Consider the following 27,183-nt stretch of genomic DNA (forward strand, 5'->3'; position numbering starts at 1 on the left):
TCAACTCTATATTCTTTAGAATTCGCTTTTTTTACTTTAATTTTTGTTGGAGTATAGTTGATTTAGCATGTGGTGTTAGTTTCAGGGGTCCAGTAAAGTGAATCAGTTATACATATGTCCACTCTTTTTTAGCTTCTTTTCCCATATAGACCATTACAGAGTACTGAGTAGAGTTCCCTGTGCTATACGGTAGGTCCTCATTAGTTTTCTATTTTACCTATAGTAGTGTGTATATGTCAATCCCGATCTCCCAATGTATCCCCTCCCCCTTTACTTCTCATGTTAATCCCCTAGTAGTAGAGTTAAAAATTCTTCATATTAAACTTTCTCTGTTCAAATGATTGTTGGTTCAAATCTCTTTCCTGATTGGACCCAGACTGAAAATCAGATACTGTTAAATTTTCCTGAGTACCTTCAATAAAGTACAACAAGAAATTTGCATGCTCTCATTGAGACTTTCCTGGATGCAGGTGGAGAAAAAGAAGAATTGGAAAGTGAGAATGCTGAGGTCCAACTCAAGAAAGTAATCATCTGCTGGACCAAAGTGAAGAGCTCAAGTTCCCTGATTCACTTCCCTTTCTGTGCGTAAGATTACAGCGTTGACTGAGAAGGGGTGAGATCCTGGCCACTGGGGAGGAATGAATGGAGGATTTGGGGTACCCTGCCTTGCTGAGCTGTACCACAGTGCCACGCACTGGCTCCCCTCCTGACAAACAGGAAGGCAATGCCATGGCAAAGTATATTGGACTGGAATTCAGTCTGGGGGGTAGAGTGATATTCTAGAAGACAGAGAGCAAGAGTTCTCTGCCAGCCCAGCCAGTTTCTCCATCTACACTGTCCTAAGACAAAGTTTGTCAAACAGAGTGCCCTGGACGTGTGTTATCCCCAGAGTTGCTGCTAACAAATAGAAAATCTGAGGGTCGCCCAGTCGTGTCTTCAATTTAGCAGCCCCATGACCTGACACATTTTTTGGTGTTTACTGTGAGGAAGTTCCCCTAAAATGAAACTGATAAACAGATGACTACAGTTTTATCAGAAATGTAGCACCAGCAGAAACCCAACCTGTGACAGGCCTGTGATTCATTAAAATCAACAGGGCAGCATTTACCAAAATTCATCAAACTAGATGATCAAAGTAGGTGCATTTTCTCATACATAAATAATACTTCAATAAAGCTGATTTTTAAAAATAAATAAAAAGTAAAAAAATCAATAAGGCAGAATGTCCTAATTCCTTAGAGTCTCAAGAAGAGTCTCATTTTGGTACCCCAATACCTTTAACAAAAAAATGAATTGCAAATGAGATAGACGCCTTCCTTCTCCTTAGACAGGCTAGTCTATGCTAATGTCCTTTTAGGTGTTCCCCTGGCAACAGTAATTATCCCAGCAGGTAATATCGGAGAGCCAGATTCATTGACAACGGGATTCTCACCACTCTCAAGTCAACCATGAGACTCAGTTGTTCTCTGCTTTGCTTCATTAACTCTGTCCAACAGCAGACGGTACACATTCTATGGTTCCTTCTCCTTTCTCCATGTTCTAAATGGAAATTCTTATTGTAGTTGTATTTGTTTTGCATTGTGGCACATGAGAGGTGGTTGATAGGGATTACATTTATGATTTAGCCTAAGACTGCAGGATGGGACTTCCCTGGTGGTCCAGTGGGTAAGACTCCAAACTCCCAGTGCAGGGGACCCGGGTTCGATCCCTGGTTGGGGAACTAGATCCCACGTGCGTGCCTCAACTAAAACCTGGCACAACCTAAATAAATAAATAAATATTTTAAAAAATTCATTACTATATGCAGAGCGTGAGAAAGCAAATGTGGCAAAATATTAATTAAAAAAAAAAACACTGCAGGATGATGAGATATTAAAACTGGACCAGGGGAATCCCGTGGCCATCCAGTGGTTGGGACTCTGAGCTTTCACTGCCAAGCGCACGAGTTCAATCCCTGGTGGAGGAACTAAAATCCCACAAGCCCTGGGGCACGACCAAAACAAACAAACAAAAGCAAACAAACAAAACTGGACTAGATTAAGACTCAACTAAAGGAAGAAGTAAGAGATATTGCACTGGAAAAAATAGTAGTCTTGTGACATTGCCTCTAGAAGCACAGCTGGAAGGGGCTTTAGATTGTCTCCTTTTGAGGAAGTACAAATGCATATGTATTGAGGGGGAAATGGCTGGAATAATTAACTTTAAGAACAGAAAGAAGAGTGGTTATGTTCTGAACTGTTCTTCTAGTTCCCTAAAAATTAGGCTTTGTTTGCTTTTAAAAACTGGGGTGAAGCTTTTGCCTCCACTGTTATACTAGAACTAATCTTGTAATAGTTGCCTTTGTCCTGGCTGTGAGCCCAGAACCGAACAATGCACAGAAGATGTCAATAAATGTGTGAAGTAAATGAAAGGAAAAAGAAAAAGGGAGGAGGAGGAAGGGAGAAGGTGGGTAGGAGGACAAAGGACGGGGAGAGGGATCTTTTTCTTCTATAACTTTCTCTCAAACATCATCAAAGAAAATTTGGAATGTGAGTTGATTTGTTGAAATCTCTTGCCATTTCTGGTCTAATCTATAGCTCTGCCTCTGAGGACAGCATAGTTTATCCAGTGAAACAACTTTAGCTGCATTCAGAATATGTTTTTCACTGCTGGCTTGCTCTCTACAGATTGGCTTTCTACGCCTGGGGAAGGAAGGAGGTGGCTGCCCCCACAGCTCCTGTTAACATACCTTCCAAGTTAATGTAAGCAGATAAATAAGGGGGTCTCCGGAGAAAGAGAACCAGGAACTGCTTTCTTGACATAAGAGAAGCCATTTTGGTCTCAGACATTTTGTGATCTGAGCCTGGCCACAATGCTTGCCCTTGAACAGGTCTCAGTATTAATGATCATAAGGGAACAAAGGAATTCAGGAAGAGAGAAAAGCACAGTGATAAAACAGAGTCCTAGTTCCTCCTCAAGGGATATACATAATAATATATCTTTCAGTGCTGAAGGAACTAAGCACCCCCCCCACCCTGCCCCGCCCTGACCAGGTGCAGGATGGAAGAAATGTGATGTTGACCCTCTTGACTTCAATCAACTAAATCTTGGACTCTGTCAACCTTTGCCCCAGTTCTATGCTGAATTCTCTTCTGCTCAAGCCCCTTCACGAATATGCATGTACCCTTAGCTTAAAACTTCCCCAATTTTGCTGTTCAGGTAGACAGTGCTTTAGGAGACATCCCTGGTGTTCTCCTTACTTGTTGCAAGTAATAAGTCCTTCCTTCTCCCAACCTTTGGCTTGGTTGGGTCTATTGGCTAGATACCCACCAAGAGGCGAACCCAGTTTTCAGGCAACATTAATGTACTTAATGGAGACTGACTAGAATATAGGGATCTCAATTCCATATTCTTGAAACTGTGACAGTCTCAAGTTGGGACTATACACACCTCTATGTTAATCGATTTGTAACACGGAGGTTTTACTTCACAGGATACATAGGCCCAATGGGGTTACTAATAGGAATATTATTTAAAACGACAGCTGTATAATAGTACATAAAAATGCTGCTGATATGGAATTAAATGTAAGGTAAATAGCATGAAAATGCATATTTATAATGACATTTATGAAGGAGTTGAAATTTAACTATCCCAAACCGGGGTAGACTAAAAAGGTGAATTCCTTTATTTTCTATGTTTAATTAGATCTCACTTTTGAGTTTCCATTTGTGCTAATTTGCAGAGCTATGAGGAGAGAATTTAAACTTGCAATGGAAGTAACTCAGTTCCTTCTCTTCTGGGAAGTAGAACCACTTTTGCAGTGTTTCTTTCTCCTTTACCTTCCCCTTGTCCTTCTAAAGTGTTGATTCAGTTAGGAAAATGGGTCAGGGTCCAGTCAGGAAAGAAAGCTCTCAATAAGTAGTTCAAAAGAAAATGTTTAATACAGAAAATTAATTACAAAGATGTCAGAATTGCTGAAAGACCAAGTGTGATAGCAAGGCAAACACAGAAGCCACTGAGAAAAGGCAGGGACTGTCCAGCAGGAACCAGGATCATAGAAGGAAGGGTGGTCTCCCAGAAGCTGGAACTGAAACAGGAGGGAAGGAGGCAGGGGACAACCTTTGAAAGAATGATATAGCCATAGGACATGACAGAAACTGCTTAGAACTAACTAGATCCAAGATGGCAGAAGATTTGACTTCCATTGGACTTTGAGCCTCGTTATATGCTCATTGTAATACATTAGCGTAAGCTAAGTGACACACACACACACCAGCACCAAGACAGTTCTGAGGCCAACCATCAAAGATCAAAAAGTGGGTGGTGGCCCAATTCCTGGAAATCTCCACCCCTTCCCCAAAATAGTTGGAATAATCCTCCCCCTCATTAGCCTATGAAATTATCCAGCCCATAAAAACTAACCATGCCATATTTCTGTGCCTCTCGCCTTCTGAGATGGCCTACACTCTGTCTGTGGAGCGTGTTTCTCTCTAAATACATCCACTTCTTACCTATCACTTTGTCTCTCACTGGATTCTTTCTGTGATGAGACATCAAGAACCTGAGCTTCGGACTTCCCTAGCCGTCCAGTGGTTAAGACTCCTCACTCCCGATGCCGGGGGTCCAGATTCATCCCTGGTCGGGGAACTAGATCCCGTATGCATGCCGTAACCAAGAAGCCTGTATGCCACGACTAAGAAGTCCCCATGCTGCAACTAAGACCCAGAGCAGCCTAAATACATAAATAAATTTAAACAAAAAAGAACCTGAGCTTCATTAAGTCCTGAGACCACGTGTGTGATGTCGATTAAAAGATGGTGGGTTCAAGTCCCAATCTGAGGTCCACAGTTTCAGAAACATGGAAGAAATGAGGCCACTGCCAGAAGCAAAGAGAGGGTAAAATTCTGTCACCCAATTGCAATGCGTGTGTGTAGGGGGGTGTTTCCCATATGCTAAACAATTCTCAGATGTCAGCTGAGAGTCCTACAATTCAACTCAATTCTGATACCTACCTGAATATAGTGCCAGATCCCACAGGTTAAGGGGTCAGTCCTACAAGACTGCCCATCCCCCTGCCCACTTCAGACACCAAATCAAAAGTCCAGGTTGTCACCTGTGCTTCTGACCCATTAGCTATAAATCAGAGGTTCCCACTACTCCTTACTTGGGTTTGATTAATTTGCTAGAGTGGCTTACAGAACTCAGGAAAGCAGTTTACTCACTAGATTACTGGTTTATTATAAAAGGATATGTACAACTCAGGAACAACCAGATGAAGCGATGTGTAGGACTAAGGATGGGGGAAAGGATGCGGAGCTTCCATGCTCTCTAACCAGGCCACTTTCCTCAGTTTCCATGTGTTCACCAAGTCAGAAGCTCTCTAAACCCTGTCCTTTGGGGTTGTTACATAGGCTTCATTACAGAGGCATCATTGAGTAAATCGTTAACCATTGGTGAGGGAACTCAAACTCCAGCCCCTCTCTCCTTGGAGGTCTGGGTGTGGTACTAAAAGTTCCAACCCTTTAAGCACTTGGTTGGTTCCTCTGGAGACCAACCTCCACCTTCTGGGGCTTTCCCAAAGTCACCTTAGTAACATAAAAAAAGATACCTTTACTGTTCTTATCAATTAGGAAATTCAAAAGGTTTTTAGGAGAGCTCTGTGCCCAAAACAGGAACAAAGACCAAATATATATTTCTTATTATAAATCACAGTATCACAGAGGGAGAAATACCTTGACTTCTTCCTTCCTTCTCCCTTCCAGTTTCTCTTCAATGCCTCCCACTGGCTGAATATAGCAAGAAGTCAGTTGGTAAGGGAAAATGGGATACAGTTTGCAAGGGTTAACTCCAGCAATACAGAGCAGAATAGAGGACTGAGGGGGGCAGGGCAGGGGGAACAGATCTGGTAGTCATTAAGCAAATACCTAGCTCAGATACTCTGAGCTACAAATAACAAAAGAGCCAACTGAGAATGGCTTAAACTATTAGAAAGGTTTAACAGGAGGTAGGGTAGGGAATTCCCTGGCAGTCCAGTGGTTAAGACTTCATTGTAGGGCGGTTTCAGGGCTGATGAGATTAATGCTCAATTACATCAAGGACCTCCGTTCTTCAATCTTTCAGCTCCGACATCTTCAGTCCTTTGGCTTATCCTCTGGCTTGTTCTTTTCATGGTTTCATGATGGTTGCAGAGTTTCAGGCAGCGTAGATAGACAGAAAAACATCCAGAAGTAGCATGGAATTGTTTATTCCTATTTGTTTTTTGATCAGCAAAGGAAAGCACTTGCTGAAGCCCCTCAGAAGAATTCCTGTCACACCTCCTTGATCATAATTGAGTCACAGGCCCAGGCCTAAATGTGTAAGAAGAAATAACCCATCCAGATTGGCTCATCTCAATCATGGGTTTCCCCCTTGAGCTGAGAATAAGGGTTACCTCCTAAAAGATAGAGCTGGGAGAAAAATAGAAGCTACCTAAACAAAAATCATGATTTGTTAGAGCGGGGGATGGAAGTAGGATTTATGAATGCTTGTTGGGAATTCCCTGGTGGTCCAGTGGTTGGGACTCTGTGCTTTCACTGCTGAGGGTGTGGGTTCAATCCCTGGTTGGGGAACTAAGATCCTGCAAGCTGTGCAGTGCGGCCAAAAAAAACTGCTTGTTGATAGGAACATGGTGCCTATTATGGTTTCCCTTTCACATTTTTATTCACTTGAACTCCTTCTTACTTAGCCTTAGGCATCCATCTGCCTGTGTATGTGTGTGTGCGCACGCACGTGCTGGGGTGAAGAGGGGAAAAGAAGAAATTAGTATTAATTTAACAGGAATGTAAAGAACTTTGCTTTTTTTTTTTGGAAAAAAGAACATTTCCAAAACAAGCTTAAACAATTAAATTATATGCCTTCAGTGAATAGGTTATTTATGTACATGATCAGGAGTAATATTGAAAATATTTGGACTTCCCTGGTGGCACAGTGGTTAAGAATCTGCCTGCCAGTGCAGGGGACACAGGTTTGAGCCCTGGTCCAGGAAGATCTCACATGCCGCAGAGCAACTAAGCCTGTGCGCCACAACTACTGAGCCCACTAGCCACAACTATTGAGCCTGCACTCTAGAGCCTGCGAGCCACAACTACTGAAGTCCGTGTACCACAACTACTAAATCCTGTGCGTCTAGAGCCTGTGCTCCACAAGAGAAGCCACTGCAGTGAGAAGGCCCCATTCGCCGCAACTAGAGAACGCCCGCGCACAGCAACAAAGACAGCCAAAATCAAAGTAAAGACAACCAAAAATAAATAAATAAATAAAATTTAGAAAAAAAATTAAAGAAAAAGAAAATATTTAACAACTGGAACCAGATGGGCACTGGCCATTCAGAACAGACTATTGACCAATCAGGGGCCAGGCTGAAAAGGACTAGAAGAGCTGCACCTGCACGGCTGCCAAGCAGCTGAAGGTCAGCACCGCACATGGTACTAATTTAAAAAGACACAGAAGGGTAGACAGTGAAAGATAAGCCTCTCTTCTATTCCATCTCCCAGCTTCCCCGTTCACTTCTTCAAAGGCAGTCACTTTTACCAGTAAAACTTTGAAGGTTTTATACCAAGACAAATCCAGGCTTTGTAAAGAAAGTAATTAATTTTCTAAATTCACTTATCTCCCCCTTTAGTATGTTAATTACCTGGCTTAGTAGACTTGACTGAAGAGTTTTACATATGGGAGCAGCACCCAATCAACCCAATCAGCCATAAACAGCAAAGGGAAAGGTCCATTCTTTCCAGTCCAAGGGATTGTGAAATAAAATCCATATTTTATGGCAAGACAAAAATGTAAACATAAACAATTCTTCTCTGACCTTTGGCTTCCTCTCTCCCACCACTGTGCATCATGTATCTGCATTATGCATCGACCAAACCTCCCCCATCAGCAGGAATACCTGTTGAACCATAAAGAGTGATGTTCTCCTTAGCATCAACAAGACAACTCCTTAAAAGATAACGTTATTCCTTGAGCTTGTAAGGGGTCACGTGACCCACCACGATGACATGACACTTAGATCTGGATTATGTAAACTGTCAACAATGTCATTTGATGTACTGTCCTCTGTCTCAAAAAACTTATAAAACTGTGCCTTGACTTCTAATAGGCAGAACAGTTCTCAGAGCTTTTTGAGATACTCTTCCCAGGTCATAATGCTCAAATTTGGCTCGAATAAAATTTTCCATTTCTTTCTTAGATCGACTGATTAATTTTCATCAACAGGATTATGGTTGGAACAAAAAGTTGAAGAAAGGTGTGTTAGGTTGAGAGGAGAGATGAGCGCTGGGGACAAGGCCTTGAACCGGGCAAGACAGGCCAGAGTAGCCCTCACCATCAGGTACCAGCAGCACAATGCCCAGGACTCATTGCATTTTAGAGAGCAGCCAAAATTATCTTCTCTGCAGAAAAGTCCAGCAAGAATTCAAAGGTGACCTGCAGGTCCAAGATTCCCCAGTCGTGTCTCAAACTCATGTCAGCTACCCTTTGTCCTTCCTCTTATTCCAGATGCCATTTTGAGTGGAGCCAACTGAGGGAAATGGACTATTAACAGATTGAGTGTTTTAACCTAAACTTAAAGGAAATGTTTAAATTATTTCAACAGACTAAGTTTATAAAGCTGGTCTAACATTTAGGGTTTTCCCCCTATGCCCCCAAACTGAGGAGGTTTTATTTACACAGCTGAACGTAATTGGAGTAAATCTGTGATGCTGCCATAAAAATATCAAGTAGTTTTTTGTATGAAATGCTGCCAAGACAGAAGATTGTGTCTTTTGGCATTTATGGTTTATTTTTCTAAGCTTAACTCTCAGTGGGTTACTACATTTTCCTTATACCCACATTTTTGATGTATTTCCACATATGGCCAACTATATGCTTACATGTATGTCAACTGCTTATTTGAGTCTCAGAGTATATGAGAAGTAATACAAACATGTTTGGATTAGGGCATGAGTAAGGCTGCCATTAGAGAAAGAATGAAGCAAGTAAAATTATAAGTCACAAAATTAATGTTCTGGTTAAGGATTCTTAATGAGTAAAGGGAAACATTCTAGTAAGCAGAAAATACCACTTCCTAAAGTGGTCAAAATAAGTAAAATATGATTGGGAATATATTATTGAAAATGTGAAATTTGGAATCAAAGAATCATTTTATAAGAGAATTTGAAAAGCACCTGGACTACTGCGATTAAGTACCCGCCCTCACATCAAGCACTCTTCCTCCTCCCAAGAAATCTGAAGCTAAAATTAGCCTTCTTGCTCTAACTTGTTATGGAGGAAAGGAAGAAAAAAAAATACAAAATGTACTTTGGTGGTGGAGGGAATTCGCTCTTCATTGGACAAATAATTCAGTGAGTATTACTCTAGGAACTGTCATTTAAAGATGAACATTAAGACCCATTTCCTCCATGAGGTTTTCTCTAAGTCCATACAAATCCAATCGTTCTTCTTCCTAGCCTCATTATAGTCACTGTTAATGAAAAATTTAATACTTTGGCAAATACCATTTTTTGTCTTTTCATTTTGATAGATATCCAAGAGTATAAATGAATTGAGAGCAAAGTTCATGACACCTGCATAACATCTAACACAGTGCCAAGGACACCGTAGACAATAAATGACAGAATTGAATTAACTAGGCCTTTCAATGGCTTCTATTTATGATTCATTTTGTTCATAGCGGAAAGCTTTAACAAAGCATGGTAATGACACCTTTTTCTTTTCTGAAGCAAATTGAGGATGCTTTATAATGTTCTAGATTTCTTTAGCTCCATTCATGTGGTTGTGACCTCACCTTATAGATCTATCAATTGTGTGGATATATCTCGGAATTAAGGGCCCATTAAAAAAAAAGAAAGAAAAAGAAACATTTGGGACTTCCCTGGCAGTCCAGTGATTAAGACTCCGCACTTCCACTGCAGGGGGCACAGGTTCAATCCCTGGTCCGGAACTAAGATTCCCACATGCACCATGGCCAAAACCAAACCAAAGCAAACAAACAAAAAAGCATTTAAATTATTGAATAACGGTGAAATGCCTAGGTTCACGCTTCCACCTCATTCTTCTTCAAAGCTGTCAACAAAACAAAGGTGTTGGTGAAAAACCGCATCTGCGACTGTAACTTGTCACTCACACTGTGTTAAGGTCTAAAGCTGAAACCCTCTCAAGGGGGCTTTAATTTTTCCTCTCCGAAGGATTAAAATCCCATAACGGATTATTACATAACACACCTTGACATGAATCAAACATTCTGACAAGGGCAACAATAAGGATCAAATATTTACTATCATGTAATGCTATTTTTTGAGGAAAAATTCCTGAAAACCCCAATGTATCTGATAGGAGTGGCTCGAAAGGGGATTCCTGCTGTAGAGAAGCTGGGGGTACAGTGAACACCCAGCTGTTAACGTGAAAAGCTGCTGCATACGTCACAGGCCGTTTGCCACGGAGGCCGCCCTCCACCCCCTCATCGGCCCCGCGCTCGCCGCCTCATGTTCGGTGACCAGCGGGGCTGGCTGCAGGCAGCGCGATGCCACGAGAGAGCAGCTGAAGGGGGCGGTGGGATCCACGTGCACCATGAGCCTCGATCCCGGCCCTGTTTAAGGTCGGTGAGCCCAGCACACTCCGCCGGCCACTCCGTTCCAGGCCTCGGCGGCGAAGACGGCAGCGGCTGGACAAGAAGCCCGAGGACGTCTCCCGGCTTCTCTACCAACACTAGCCCGTGAAGCTGGCTCACCTAAGTGAGCGTCTACTCAAGTGGAGTGTAGGGTCGGGGCGGGGAGCCGCGGAAAACCGTAGGTTGCGGCCGAAAGCCGGCTGCGCGGGTGGGGGGCTCGAGGAGGGGGTGGGGAAAAGGAGCCGAAAGGCCGGGGAAAATGACGCCGGCGGCGCAGAAGAGGGCTGAGTCGCGACTGCCTTGCGGAGCCAGGTAAGGGAGTGGCCTCGGGCGGGGTCGCTCTTTCGGCAGCTGCCTCCCGCCCAGCGCCGCCTCCCCGTCCTGCCCCGGCAAGAGCAGCAGCCAGGCGATTTACCCTCGCCCGGCGCGTGCGGCCGTAACGCCTCGGCTTTCTGTCCCGCCTCGCCCCGTCCCGTCCCGCCCCGCCCCGCCCCACCCGGCCCGGCTCCGCCGGGCCCCGCCCCTCCAGGGCCCCGCCTCCTTCCTGGCGCGAGCCGCTTCCTGACGCGATTCCCCGCCCCCTCCTGGTTCACGCAGTGAGTCGGGCCCCGGGCAGACGCCGCCACCTGGGCCGCTGCCGCCGCCATAACCTCGATCCCCCATCTCCCGACATGGCCGAGGAGCTCTCCGCGGCCACGTCCTACACCGAAGATGATTTCTACTGCCCCGTCTGTCAGGAGGTGCTCAAAACGCCCGTACGGACCGCGGCTTGTCAGCACGTGTGAGTAGACGCCCCCTCCCCCGCGCGGAGCCGGGTGGTCGTTTAGGCCCCTCACCCCGCCCCGGACCCTGGGCTGCGGCCTGGCGGGAGCCGAGCCCGCCACGGCCTCCCCGGGCGCCGCTCGGCGCCGAGGGCCCGTTTGCGGCCGGTCGGAGGCCAGGCCGCCCTCCCCCTTAACTCCCGGCCCGCTCCCTGCGCCTGGCCCCTCAGCCGGAGCTCCCGGGCCCCGGAGCTGCCTCGTTGCCGCGCCCCCGGGGCAGTGCCCGGGGCAGTGCCAAGGCCTGTCCCCGTGGCGTCCTCGGGCCCCGAGGCCCCTGTCTTCTCCTGCAGGCCCGGGAGGAATTGCAGGGAACGTGGAGCCTTTTTGTTTCCTAGCAACCTGAGTGAAGGCTGGGGTGTCGAGTGTCAGAACCGGCCGGAGGTGCCCGCACGGCCCGCTCGCCCGGCTCCCCGACCCGCCCCGCTTTCAGGTCTCCCTTTTCCTTTCAGAACGTTGGCCCATCCTTTCCAGATCGAGGAGCTCTCTTCTAACTTAACCTTTCAGACCCGCTTCACAGACCACCTTTGAAAGTGTTTCGATGCGTTCAAAATTCAGTGCAGGTTGGAATGACCTAGAATGGGTTTGCTTCCCTCATATGTTAGAACTGACAGGATTTCCGGGTATTGAAGTGATAGTTTCCCTTTGTTTTACTCTTCTGCTTATTACTTGATTACTGCAAGGGTGGAGATGAGAAAGATAGACCGCTGTTGTGAGGAATGAACTGAAATTAAGGCAGTAATCCTACGGGTGATGGAGAACACAGAGGGATTCGGTGAGGTGGCCTGATGCTGTTAGGAAGAACTTTGATAATTAATATAGACTCGTAGGGTGTCCATAAGGGTTAGAAGGAGCCCTTCTGGTAAAGGTGTATAGCATTTCTGACACACCTAGCTGCTGATCAGAGTCCCTGGGGAGCTTTTTAAGTAAACATGCGAATTCCCAGGCTCCATTACAAACTTGTAAAGAATTTCTGGCAGGTGAGGCTTGGAAATCTATTTGAAAAAGTACATCCAGGCTTGAAAGTTCTGTGTGCTTACAAATAGCTGAAAAGAGTCGAACAAGTTTCTAAATCGATTTCTCCTTCGACCTTTTTTTGGGGGGGTGGTTCTATAATTTTGTAAAGAATGGATTGTTGAATTTGGGGTTCGTTTTTTTTTTTTTGCGGTACGCGGGCCTCTCACTGTCGTGGCCTCTCCCGTTGCTTTTTTTGCGGTACGCTGGCCTCTCACGGTTGTGGCCTCTCCCGTTGCGGAGCACAGGCTCCGGACGCGCAGGCTCAGCAGCCATGGCTCACGGGCCCAGCCGCTCCGCGGCATGTAGGATCTTCCCGGACCGGGGCACGAACCCGTGTCCCCTGCATTGGCAGGCGGACTCTCATCCACTGTGCCATCAGGGAAGCCCGAATTTGGGGCTCTTAATCACAAACTTCCTTACAGTTGTTTCTTGAGACCCACTCTTTTCACTCCGATCCCCAGTCTTCCCTGCACTGTTGTCTACCTTATTCCTAATGATAGTGGTTGTGTGAGCCCAAGAGTATGTGACTTTTCACCATAGAAGTTATGCCAGTTATATTTTTGCCGCTTACGGGAGATGAATGACAATCTTATTCCTTTATCATTTGGTGCAACAAATGCAGATTGTTAGAAAAATATCTTGAGATGTTTAGGGAGCAGTGTATACTTTTAGTCTTTAATCTGTTAGTGTTTATTATAACTTGATGCCTTTTCTGTGCTTGGGCTGGCAGTGGGTGGAAGAAAGGGAGGGAAGGGAGGGCACAGTGAGGCAGTAGGTCTTTTCTGGACAGAATCATTTCAATTACCTGTTAGGTGATTGACCTCATAGAACTCATTGTAATCTCTAGTTCCCCTCAAAATTCCATGCAGTTTGCTCTAGTTCACTTCCCTTGTGAGACATTTTATTAAATCAAACTGTAGTTTTGGCTTGACGTCAATCAAGGCTGTGGAAAAGAGAGTGAAGATGATTGTTGAGGACTTTTCTTAAATCACCTCCCTGGGCTGGGATGTGAAAAGAAAATATGGAGTAGGTTTTGTTAAGAGAACTGGACACTTACTACTCACCCTCCTCCATCCCCTCCTTTACCAGCATTGTCCCCTCTCAAATGAACACACAGTTGGTCTAAGGTTCTGGCTAAACAGTTAATTAAGGTGGAGGGAGAAAAAGTTTTCTTTGGAAGGGGTGGTAATGGTGGAACAGGGTATTGATTGGGAGGAGTTTGGTGGGGAAATAGAATTCTGTTTTAAATAACCTAGTTTAGAATGTCATTTGCTTTTCCCTTTTCACAGAGGACAAACCTGTGCCTTTAAACAAATTTATATTTAGCTACAAAATTAATTTTTTGTTCATGAATAGTGAGAGATGAGGTGATAAGAGCTTTCAGCCCCTGTGCCATTTCAACTGCAGTGAAGGATTTGCCCATTCTAGTAAAAGGAGCAAGTTCATTATCACTAGAATAACTTTACCAAAATATAAATTCTCATTTAATCCTCATTCATTCCTTCAAACAGCAATTGTCGGATGCCTTCTGTGTGTCAGTTACAGGGAATACAAAGTGCTCTTTCTCTGGGACTTCCCTGGCTGTCCAGTGGTTAAGACTCCGTACTGGTTCAATCCCTGGTCGGGGAACTAAGGTCACACATGTCGTGAGGCCAAAACAAAACAAAGTGCTCTTTCTCTGGAGAATGTTAATAGTCTAATGGAGAAGACCTATACATGAATGTGATTGGTATGGAAGAAATTGAGGAGGAGAATTTATGTGAGCCTTGAGAGCAGGTATCTAAATTAGCCTATGAGTTTAGGAGAGATTTCCTGGATGAAGTTATACTTTAGGTCAGAATTGGCATTCAGGGATTGTTGGGGAATACCCTGATTAGGTTTACAGCATATGCAGAGGTGAGGAGGGGTTAAGATACAAACTGTATCCCGATTACAAAGTTTGGCCAAAAGATTGAGTGTGGTAGAGATGGAGCTTAGCGACATTGGCAGGAATTTACTGTGTAAGCCAATTTGAACTTCTTCCTGAAAGCCATAGAGACCTACTGAATAATTTTGGCAGGGGAGCAGCATGATCACATTTAAATTTTAGAATGCTTACTAATTACTAGCCTTGTCTAGCTTGGTACTGGTGAGACTAGTGAAGAGGTCATTCATTGCTCTGTCAGAGAGAAACGATTAGAACCTGAACCAAGGTAATGATAGAGGGAATGGAGAGAAGAGATTCCTGACATTTTAAGGAGATTGTGTAAGATTTGATGATTGTATGTCCAGTAGTTAAGTGTATGTACGTAGATCTGGAATACATGGAACTAAAGCTGTGAGTATGGATGTAGCCCCTGGAGGAGGAGTATAAATTGAAAGATAACAGAGATCTAGATAGAACAAAGTGCTGGAGAATATATATTTAAATGTAGAGTGGGGAAAAGAACAGCCTGAGAAGGAATGGACAAGAATAGGAAGAAAACCAAGATAGAGTGTGACGGGAAACCGAGAAGAATTTTAAGGAAAGGTAGTCAGCAGTGTCAGATGCCTTAGAGTGGTCAGATGTTTTGAAAAACATGTAAAGATGAATTAAGAATATGAAAGTTGAGCAGGTGTGTTTCAGAAGGTACAGACTGGCATAGTGGTAAGGTATTTATCTCTTGTTTTTTTTCCCTTTGTAATCTTCAAAGACTCTTTGAACCAAACCTCCCTTCTCTATTTTGAATGGTTAAAGAAATAACTCTGTACAGTTAGAAGTAAGCTCTATCACAATGAAAATTACATATAATAACAAGTTGATGCCTTGCCAGATTGTTAAAAATGGAAATCTAATCTGTTTGCTTCGGGGCCTATTTTATTTTTATTTTGTTTTTTGGCCATGCCAGGTAGTGTTCGGGATCTTAGTTCCCCAACCAGGGATGGAACCTGTGTTCCCTGCACTGGGAGCGCAGGGTCTTAACCACTGGACCACCAGGGAAGTCCCAGGAAGCATCTTTTAAAATGAGCTAATATAAATCAGCCTCCACTTCTCATTAAGCACAGATTTGTATGATTCTTTATTGACCTGCTTTGGATTATCCAGTCCCTGAATTTTCACTTAATATTTCTTACAATTTGAACACCTTTATTGGTATCCTGTTTGGACAGTCATGCTCTAAATACATATTTTCAAAATATCTTCTTTACTATGTACTTGTTATAAATCTGAAAGCCAGGCTTATATGGTTTCTTGCTGATATAATAATTGCTGCTCTAGGCCATCTTTTTTTAAAAATAAATTTATTTATTTATTTTTGGCTGTGTTGGGTCTTCGTTGCTGTGCATGGGCTTTCTCTAGTTGTGGTGAGTGGGGGCTACTCTTCCTTGCGGTGCGCGGGCTTCTCATTGCGATGGCTTTTCTTGTTGTGAAGCACAGACTCTAGGCATGCGGGCTTCAGTCGTTGTGGCACACAGGCTCAGTAGTTGCGGCTCGTGGGCTCTAGAGTGCAGGCTCAGTAGTTGTGGCTCATGGGCTTAGTTGCTCCGAGGCATGTGGGATCTTCCTGGACCAGGGCTCGAACCCATGTCCCCTGCATTGGCAGGCGGATTCTTAACCTCTGCGCCACTAGGGAAATCCCTATTTGTACTTCTTATCACAGTTCATAATCATAATATTCTTGGGATCAGACGATTTGACTGATGCCATTCTCACCAGTTAGACTGGAAGCTCTTTTTAACAAGTTTTAAAAATATTTATCTATTTATTTTTGGCTGCATCGGGTCTTAGCTGCGGCACATGGGATCTTTCGTTGCAGCACACGGGCTCTACATTGCGACACGCGGGCTTCTCTCTAGTTGTGGCACGGGCTTAGTAGTTGCAGCGCACAGGCTTAGTTGCCCTGCGGCATATGGGATCTTAGTTCCCCGATCAGGGAGATCGAACCCACATCCCCTGCATTGGAAGGCACACTCCTACTAGACTGTAAGCTCTTAAAAGGCAGCAACCCAGGTCTACTTGTACTTACCTGAGCCTACTGTATGTATTTGGTATTGAATAAATGTATGAATGGTGGGTTTGTGTTGGGAGACCACAGCTTACTAGCTGTATCACTTGGTCAAGTCATTTAACTCCTTTCAGCCTGTTTTCTTCTCCATAAAACAGGGGTAGAAACAACCTGTTTCACAGGGTTGTTGCAAGGGCCAAATGAGATAATGTTTGTGAATGATAATATATGTGTTTTATAGTTTTCAAAACCCATAAAAATATAAAATTATGTTTAGTTTAATAACTATAGCATCTAACACAAAAAGCTAGATTATTATTGTAAACAGAAAGGAGGCTGTTTCAAGTTTTTTGGTCCAGATATTTATTATCGAAGGTATTATTGTGAATGGAGAATATTGTAATTCACAGCTTTAAAGGTACAAAAGGAAATAATATGATTGTCTCTCACAATCACTGTTACCTTATCTATTCTTCCAGAGAACAGCATACTGTATGTATTCTTTTGTACCTTGCTATTTTCATGTTACTGTATTGGAGGTCATTCTATATCAGTACATAAAGGGCCTTCTTACTCTTTTTTTTTTGGTGGGGGGGAGATTGTAGAGTTTTCATTCATTCAGTAAGCCAACACTGAGTGTCCATTATGTGCCAACAATACTAATGTAGATTCTAGGGTTCAACAAGCCAGACAAAAATTCCTGACCCCATGGAACATATTTAGTGTTCTAGTGTTCCATTGTTTGTTTTTTTTTGTTGTTGTTTTTTTTGCGGTACGCGGGTCTCTCACTGTTGTGGCCTCTCCCGTTGCGGACAGGCTCCGGACGCGCAGGCTCAGCGGCCATGGCTCACAGGCCCAGCCACTCCACGGCATGTGGGATCCCCCCGGACCCGGGGCACGAACCTTTGTCCCCTGCATCGGCAGGCGGACTCTCAACCACTGCGCCACCAGGGAAGCCCCATGTTTGATTATTTTTTTAATTATTAAATTATTTATTTATTTATCCAATCTCTTATCTATGGACACTTAGGTTGTTTCCAGTCTTTTGCTGTTACAAATAATGGCACATTGATTAAACTTGTATGAATACCATTTCACATGTGAGAGTTTTTCCTGTAAGATAAATTTTCTCAAGTGGAATTGCTGGGTCAGAGGGTAAATACAAGGGAATTTGTCAGCTGTGTCACACAAGGATGACTATAGCTCTGTTGAAGTGTTTTGTACATGGAAGGTGCTTATGGTTTTGATTTGAGGACTGTGGATTATATCTTGGGTTAAGTAAAATTTTGGATTAGATTAAGGTAAATTAGCATTCATTGCTTTAACAAATATTAATGAATTCCTACTAGGTGCCCAGCTCTGTGTTATACCTACAGTGGTATACGGTTAGATATGATCCCTGCCTTCAGAACTGGCATTGGTGAGACACATTTTAATTCAAATAAACACTCAGATACATGTGCAGTTACAAACTCATAGGTTTAAAGAGAGAGTATAAGAAGGGGACCAGATCTAGGTGGGTTGGTGGGTGGATGGGTACGTAATAAAGACCTTTCTTGAGGAAGTGAAATTGTTGCTGAGATTTGTGATGTGTAGGTGTTAATTTGTGGAGGACTGTGTTTGTGTATAGAGTATTTTGGGGTGAGGGAACATTCTGGGCAAAGACCCTGAGGTAGAAGGAATGTGCAGGGCCTTGTTTTCAATGAAGTAGCATCTTGCCTTCAGTCTCATATAGGTTTATTTATTTTGAAAGTCTTAGTTTCCTTGTTTGTAAAATAAAGGAACTTTTAAAACATTTATTTATTCTTAAGAATTCAAGATTATATAAAGTTTCTGGAACCCTGCCTAAGTGCTCAATAAATAGTTACTGCTGTTTGTATAGATGTCATGTTGCTTTCCACAAAATTGGGCTAATTTACACAGTGCCATTAAGACTATTAAAGTATATCTGTATTCCATCATCTTTGCCAGCATTTTTTTTAAATTTCTCAAGCTTTTTATTTTCTAGTCTTTCTCATTCCCTTAATATAGTTACGTCTCCTCTAACAGCATAGATGGCTATCTTTTAAAACAGGAGAAAAAAGAGGCAGAGAGCCAACTCATGTTAACCAACCTTACCCTTAGCTGAGTTAAAAAATGCACAAACCAAACACAGGTCAAAGGAAGCCAGTCTCTTCCCCATGACAACTCAGAATAAGCCAAATAAACCCCAAGGAAACGGCTACATGGGAAAGCCTTCCCATCATCACAGGGACAGGACAGAAAGTGCATGTGACACAATATCAGGAGAGCTGAGAAATCTCTGGATCTTGCCTGAAAAGGAAAGCAGCTAACAAGATGGTTTTGGAGAGGAGGTGGAAAACAGCGCAATGGGACACAGAAAGGGCCTTGGGTTTGTAGCCTAGAAACCCCTCTGCAGGGACCTCTGCTGGTCTCCTTTGCACCCCAGATGGGCAGCCTCCTGGGAGCGTCCACCCATCTGGTCACAGCCCACGTCCACCAGTTACTGCAGCATTTGTTGGTTTACTTCTGCGGCGGCTGAAGGGCCCAATTCATTAGCAAAGGGCAGCAAGGAGTATCTGATTTCTCTCAGGGCTTTCTGGTAAGGCCCGAACTTCGTGTCTGTCCTCGTCTGCTGCTGCTGCTGCTGCTGCTGCCTGGCCCCCCAGGGCCTTGGCGTCCAGCGGGGCGTCACTGCTCGGCCCTGCTGGCGGCCCCGGGGCGGGGGTCTTGGGCGGCTGCTTCAAGCCCCTCACAGATCTCCTGCAGCCGCTGCGGGCTGTTCCCAGAGTAGGTCATGGCGGGAAAAGTCTTCGGCCGCATGGTTAGTCCAGTTTCCTTTGACCATAAATACAATCTTGTTAAAGTGTTTTATTAGCTAAAAAGAAAAAAAAAAACCCTGTCAGTAGTATCAGTTCGTTGTAAACACACTTTCACAACAATTCCGTTTTTTTTTTAGAAAGCTTTTTTTTTAAAAAAATAAATTTATTTTATTTTATTTATTTATTTTGGCTGCGTTGGGTCTTCGTTGCTGGGCACGGGCTCGCTGCTGTGCACGGGCTTTCTCTAGTTGCGGAGAGAGGGGGCTACTCTTCATTGCGGTGGCAACAATTTCGTTTTGAAAATGTTCTTTCCTTCCATTTTTGTAGTTCCTGCAGAGAACTGAACATTTTCCAGAGACTTCATTTTGAAGATCATCTCTACCTCTCGCCTTCTACGCTGCCGTCCGCGGCCGCTTGGCCCTCGGCTCCGGGGCCTCGCGGGGGACGCCGGGGTGGCCGGCGGGCGGGGACCCGGGGCACGGGGCGGATGGGCGGGCGGCCCCATCTTCCAGTGCTTGCGCCGTGTCCCAGCGCGCAGCCCGAGCAGGATATTCGCTATGTTGAGCAATTTTTTTTAAGCAATATTTTGTTAGTTTAATGCAGTTCATAATGGTGTCTAGAAGTCGCTTTAAAATTTTCTTTAGTTGCTAGCAACATATGGCTATGTGCATTTTTCCATATAAAATTTTTATATACTAATTTATAATTTTACTGTTCAGAGTGTGTAGGTACATTTGTGATCATTTCTGTGACTATGATTTAATAATAATCTATTGTAATTTATTACTTATTTTACATTATTTTCCTGTCAGTTGCTTTGTTTTTGGTATATTATTACATTTTCTTATACATTCAGATTTGAGATACTTGATTCTCTTTATCTAAAGTTATAATGCTATTCCATTTTTTCTGTTTCTTGAGTCTTTAAAAAAAGTCCATTTTTGGACTTACCTGGAATCTACTAAGATATATGATGTATGCTTTTGAATCTTTATTAATTTGCCTGTCTTATTTAGTTGACCTCAGTATTTCTTAGAGGGCATTCCTTTTCCATTCTTTTAAAAATCTTTTTAGTATATTTGAATTCTTAAAATAATATGATTCTTTGGGATTCTTCACTTTCATTAATTACTTTTACTATTTTTAGCACAGAATAATATGACTTGTTAAAATGTTTTTGGATATAGTAGTATATATACACAAACTTGCCACAAGTACCTGCATGCACACAATGCTGTAAGTCCCATCAGGGTAGGGATTTTCATCACTTTTGTCCCCTGATATGTCCCTAGTTCTGTTATGTAGTAAGTATTTAATATGTATTTATTAAGTGAATATGCATTATAATATACGGATAAGTTAAACTGTTTATTTTGAGACCACTGTAGATTCACATGTAGTTGTAAAATAATACAGAAATTGTGTACCATGGCCCAATTTCCCCTAATGGTAATGTTTTGTAAATAAAACCGGGATATCTTCCTTCTTAATAGAGTAAAGATAAAGAAAGTTTCCATCACCACAAAGATCCTTCACATGGCTCATTTATAGCCACACCCACTTTCCTCTTGATCCCACCCTGTGCCTCCTTAACCCTTGGCAAGCACTAATGTTCACATGTTCTCTATTTTTTTTTAATTTTAATTTTATTTACTTTTTATTTTTTATTTTTGGCTGCGTTGGGTCTTTGCTGCAGCACATAGGATCTTCGTTGCGGCATGCAGGATCGCTCATTGAGGCGTGTGGGTTTTCTCTCTCTACTTGTGGGGTGTGGACTTTGTAGTTTGCGGCATGAGGGCTCTCTAGTTGAGGTGCGTGGGCTCAGTAGTTGTGTTGCATGGGCTTAGTTGCCCCACAACAAGTGGGATCTTAGTTCCCCGACCAGGGATCAAACCTGTGTCCCCTGCATTGGAAGGTGGATTTGTTACCACTGGACCACCGAGGAAGTCCCATGTTATCTATTTCCATAATTTTGACATTTCAAGAATCTTAAATATTGCACAATTCTATAAATAACAGTAAAAAACCCACTGAAATGTACACTTTAAATGGGTGAATGGGGTATGGTATGTGACTTAAATCTCAATAGAGCTGTTAGCAAAAAAAGAATGTTAAGTAATGTTATATAAACGGCATCAAACAATATGTAACTTTTTGGAATTTCTTTTTTCACTCAGCATAATTCTCTGGAGATTCAGGTTGTTGTGTGTTTTCATTAGTTCCTTTTATTGGTGAATATGCATCCATACATGGTATGGATGTACCACATTTTGGTTAAACATTCATTCACTGAAGGAGATCTGGAATAGCCAGTTTTTGACTATTACAAATAGAGCTGCTATAAATATTCATGTACAGGTTTTTGTGTGAACGTAAGCCTTCATTCCTCTAGGATAAATGCCCAAGAATGCAATGAATGCAATTAGTGGGTCATATGGTGGTTGCATGGTTTGTCTTTTAAGAAAATGCCAAGCTATTTTCCACAGTATCTATACCATTTTATATTCCCACCAGCAGTGTATGAGTGATCCAGTTTCTTTGCATCCTCGCCAGTGTTTCATGTTGTCATTGTTTTATTTTTTATTATTTTTTTTATAAATTTATTTTTGGCTGCGTTGGGTTTTCATTGCTGTGCGTGGGCTTTCTCTAGTTGCGGCGAGCGGGGGCTACTGTTCGTTGGGGCGCATGGGGTTCTCATTGCGGTGGCTTCTCTTGTTGCGGAGCATGGGCTCTAGGCGCATGGGCTTCAGTAATTGTGACGTGTGGGCTCAGTAGTTGTGGCTCACGGGCTCTAGAGCACAGGCTCAGTAGCTGTGGCACTAGTTGCTCCACAGCATATGGGATCTTCCCAGACCAGGGCTCGAACCCATGTCCCCTGCATTGGCAGGCAGATTCTTAACCACCGCGCCACCAGGGAAGTCCCTGTCATTGTTTTAAATTTTAAGCCATTTCAATCTGTGTAGTGATACCTCATGATTTTAATTTGTATTTTACTAATGGCTAATGATGTTGAACATCTTTTCATGGGCATGTTTACTACCGGTATATCTTAGGTTAAAATCATGTCTCTTCAGTGTCTTTTGCCTATGTTTTAATTGGATCATTTGCTTTCTAACTTTTGAGCTTTGAGACTTCTTTTATTTTATTTTATTTTTTTTTGCGGTATGCGGGCCTCTCACTGTTGTGGCCTCTCCCATTGCGGAGCACAGGCTCCGGACGCGCAGGCTCAGCGGCCATGGCTCACCGGCCCAGCTGCTCCGCGGCATGTGGGATCCTCCCGGACCAGGGCACGAACCTGTGTCCCCTGCATCGGCAGGTGGACTCTCAACCACTGCGCCACCAGGGAAGCCCTGAGACTTCTTTATGTATTCTAGATACTACTCCTTTGTTAGGTATATGATTTACAAATATTTTTTTCCGGGTCTTTGTTTTGTTTTGTTTTGTTGCGGTATGCGGGCCTCTCACTGTTCTGGCCTCTCCCGTTGCGGAGCACAGGCTCTGGACGTGCAGGCCCAGCCGCTCCGCGGCTTGTGGGATCTTCCCGGACTGGGGCACGAACCCGTGTCCCCTGCATCGGCAGGCGGACTCCCAACCACTTCGCCACCAGGGAAGCCCTTTTTTCCAGTCTTTGGATTGTCTTTTTATCTACTTAACAATCTTTTTTGCCCAGCAAACATTTAAAAATTTTTATGAAGTCCACTTTGTCAGTTTTTCCTTTTATGGAATGTGTTTTTAACATTAAGTCTAAGAACTCTGTGTAGCTCTGTATTGTGAATATTTTCTATTTTTTTCTCAAAGTTTTATAGTTTAATGCTTCACATTTAACTCTGCATATTGGTTTCCTAGGGCCACTGTAACAAACTACCACAAACTTGGTGGCTTAAAACAACATAAATTAATCTTTTCACAGTTCTAGAGGCTAGAAGTTTGAAATCAATTTCAGTGGACCAAAATCAAGGTGTTGGCAGGGCCTCGAGGAGCTGGGGGCACATCACTCCAGTCTTTGCCTCCATCTCAATATGGCTTCTCCTGTGTGTTTTTGTCAGATCTCCCTTTGCCTCTCTTATAAAGACACTTGTGGTGACATTTAGGACCCACCTGGATAATTCCAGCTAATTTCCTCATCCCCAAATCTTTAACAATAATCAGATCTGTTACAATATGAGGTGATATTAACTTGTTCTGGGAATTAGGAAGTGAATGTATCTTTGGATGGCCATTACCCAGTTTACTATAGTCTATGATCTGTTTTGAGTTAATTTTTTTTTTTTTTTTTTTTGCGGTACGTGGGCCTCTCACTGCTGTGGCCTCTCCCGTTGCGGAGCACAAGCTCCGGACGCGCAGGCTCAGCGGCCATGGCTCACGGGCCTAGCTGCTCCGCGGCATGTGGGATCTTCCTGGACCGGGGCACGAACCTGTGTCCCCTGCATTGGCAGGCGGACTCTCATCCACTGTGCCACCAGGGAAGCCCCCTCTGCCTTTTTTTTTTTAAACAGAAATGGTAGCATAGTATACATATAAATTGTATTCATATTTGCTTAAAGTATTTCCCTTAGGGAATATAAAACATAAATAAAGCTAAAATATTTTTTAACAATTATTGTAATGAGTAGTGTGTATTTTTTTCAGGCTAAGTTAAAACTTTTAAACGTGAATGCGTCTGTAATCTATATAGAGTATTCTTTTGGATGTGTACATTTGAGTGTTGTGCCCCAACCCTGTTTTTCCCATGAGCTCTGTGGTTTTTATTGGATGATTTTGCATAGTGCAGTGACTTCTAGGAATGTGTGTGACACTTTACAGCAGAACTGAGTCTTTCAGAGAGCTTTTCTGAGTCTTTATATTTCTATGTCAGCTAAAAGAAAGCTGGTATAGAAATATTAATATCAGACCATTTAATTCAGATAGCATTACAAAAAAGAGAGTCATTTCATGTGGATAAAAGGAATAATCATGAACTTTTTTGCAGCTACCAACATAACTTTAGATGAAAACTGACAGAATTGTTGGGAGGAATTGACAGACCCACAGTTTTTTGCCCTTTCAGGAGGAACTGATTTTCACTGAAAATCACATAATGAAGAACACCTTTAAAATAGGAAGAGAATTTGGATGTTGAAAGCACATGATCATTTCAATAGATGCTAAAAGCATTTAATAGAGTTCAGCCTTTCATTATAAAATGTCATAGCAAATTAGGAATAGGATGGAACTTACTTTTATTCTAATTAAGGGTAGCTTCCCTAAAATCTATAGTAAATGTACTGAATAGTAGACCCTATGTGCTTTTCTAGTCAAGAACTAGACAAGGGTATTTATATCCTCCCTACCATTTAACATTGTATTTCAGGCTTTAGGCAATTCAGTGAGAAAAGAAGAAATAAGGTATACAAAGATGGAAAAAGAGATAAAATTGTCATAATTTGTAGATGATAAAACTACATCTAAAACCTAAGAGAAACGACTAACTAACAAATGATTAGAACTACTAAGAACGTACAGAGAGGTTTCTGGATATAAGAACAACAGACAAAAGTCGGTAACATTTTTTTATACCAACAGTAATCAGATAAAAATAGAAAGAATCCTATTTATAATGCAACAAAAACTATAAATAGTTTATAAATAATTAGACTATTATAATCTAGTAAAAATGTCAAGACTTCTGTAGGGAAAGTTGAAAAACTACTGAAAAGCATAAGAAATCTGAATAGGTGGAGAGACATGACATGTAACCATGCAATAAAATTAAGATGCCAGTTCTCCCTCAGATGATTCTAAAAAAGCTAATGCAATTCCAATAAAGTCTCAACATCATTGTTTTGGTAGAACTTGAAAAACTGATTAAAAAGTCATAATGATGTGTTAATGACCATGAATAACTGAGAAAATTTGGAAAAAGTAGAACATAGAGATAGAACCAACCCTGCTAGATACCGTGACGTAGTATTATGAAGTTATAGTAATTAAAATGGTATGGTATTAATTCAGCAGTAGATAAATGATCAGTAGGACATATACTAGAGAGCCCAGAAATAATTCCATACATGTATTAGAACTCTGATAGATATGACATGGCAAATCGGGGAAAAGATGACTTATTCAGTAGAATGGTATTTGGATAATGGCTTTGCATATGAAATCTCTATTGTTTACTGTACATAGAGGTATTTTTAGGTGAATTAAAAACTTAAATGTGATGAGCAAAACTTAAACTTCTTAGAAGGCAATGTAGGGAAATATCCCTGATCTTGAGAAGGGGAAGGCTTAAAACTATGAGCACAAACCGTAATTTTAGGAAAAGGTGATGAATTTAGACTATATTAAAAATTAAAAATTTTCCATATCAAAAGACCACAAACAAGGTTAGAGACAAGTGATAACAGACTCAACAGTGATAACATTCTGTTGTTATACAAGATTATATCAGAATGGATTGGTTTATATGTATTTTTTCCCCTGTACATTGATGTTTTGAGCCATTAGCAAATGGTTACATTAGCTGAAGAGAAATACACTAAAACTCAGTTGAATATAGCAAGCCACAGAATTGTACACTACTGTACGAAACACACAACCTACATTTTTTTCTTGGTTCGGTTTGGCCATGACATCTCTCTGGAATTTATCAGCTTTAATCACTCCTTTCTAACCCCTCACCTCTTTTTTTTAAGCTTTAGAGTAAAATGTTTATTAAGAATGTAAATGTCTTTTAAAATGTGTTAGTATTTTTATTAGGGTTGTTTGCGTTTTTTTTTGTTTTTTTGTGATACGCGGGCCTCTTACTGTCGTGGCCTCTCCCGCTGTGGACCACAGGCTCAGGACGCGCAGGCTCAGCGGCTATCACGGGCCTAGCTGCTCTGTGGCATGTGGGATCTTCCCAGACTGGGGCACGAACCCGTGTCCCCTGCATCAGCAGGCGTACTCTCAACCACTGCGCCACCAGGGAAGCCCTGTTTGGGTTTTTGTTAGTTCTCTGATGACAGTGTTCTCCGGGCAGTTAGTCTACCCCAACCATTTTTCCCCCACGAGCCCTGTAAGTTTTAGTGTGCAGTTTTGCAGAATGTGTCGTTTCTCGGTATTGTATTTATTGCATTATCAGAAATGCCTAGGGTTCAAAAAGCAAATAGTTTAGTAGCCAGAAGATGAAATTCTAGGTTATAAGTCACTTTCCCTCAGAACTTTGAACACATCATTCTATTGTTTTGTCATCTGTTTGTTATTGCTGATGAGATTGAAGCTAATCTGATTCTCTTTCCTTAGTACGTGATCTGTTTTTTATTCCCTCTCTGGAAGCTATTAGAAGTTGAAAAAATAATTATTTAAGATTTTCTAGTGATCCGGATGAAAATCTTTCAGAAATTCATTGTACTGGTCATTTGGTTGTCTCTTATTTTGCAGACGTATTTTTTTAGCTCTGGAAATTTTCTAGCGATTTTTTTTTTTCAGTTTGTTTTTAAGCCCAGTTAGAAGATTAATTTAGCTATTTTTATAACAGTTTAAACATATTTACCCTTGTTTTTACTCCTAATTGAAAAAAATTAAGTGTAGTATTCCTAACAGAAAAGTGCCCCATCATAAAAGTCAGCTCAGTGAATTTTTTTCAAACTGAGCACACCTATGTGTTCAACACCCATACCAAGCAATAGAACTCCAGAACTCCATTACCACCATTTCAGGAACTCCTCAATTCTCCAAGGAGTGTATCCCACTTCTTCCAGGACACCACTATTTTGACTTTTAACAATATAGTTTTACCTGCTCTTTGATCTTTATAAAAATAGAATCATACACCATTATAGGGCAATTATACTCCAATAAAGATGTAAAAAAAAAAAAAGAATCATGCAGCTTGTAGTCTTTTGCGTTTGGCTTCCAAAGCTTAACATACATCCAAATTCATTCTTATTACGGTATACTATAGTTTTAATTTT

At 42.3% G+C, this 27,183-nt stretch overlaps 1 protein-coding gene across 1 annotated transcript in view; it reads left to right on the forward strand.

Annotated features, from left to right (window-relative positions):
• Positions 1–11,219: 11,219 nt before the first annotated feature.
• The window catches only part of RNF138 (ring finger protein 138), a 43,370-nt gene continuing 27,406 nt past the window's right edge, over positions 11,220–27,183 (forward strand). Inside the window, exon 1 of the mRNA XM_027127693.1 lies at positions 11,220–11,408. Within this exon, the coding sequence (XP_026983494.1) occupies positions 11,299–11,408 (110 nt within the window). The 5' untranslated portion in view covers positions 11,220–11,298. The remainder of the gene's footprint in view (positions 11,409–27,183) is intronic.

This window comes from Aethalodelphis obliquidens, unplaced genomic scaffold, assembly GCF_003676395.1.
Source record: "Aethalodelphis obliquidens isolate GAN/ISIS:26980383/991018 unplaced genomic scaffold, ASM367639v1 scaffold32, whole genome shotgun sequence".
Taxonomy (NCBI): Eukaryota; Metazoa; Chordata; class Mammalia; order Artiodactyla; family Delphinidae; genus Aethalodelphis; species Aethalodelphis obliquidens.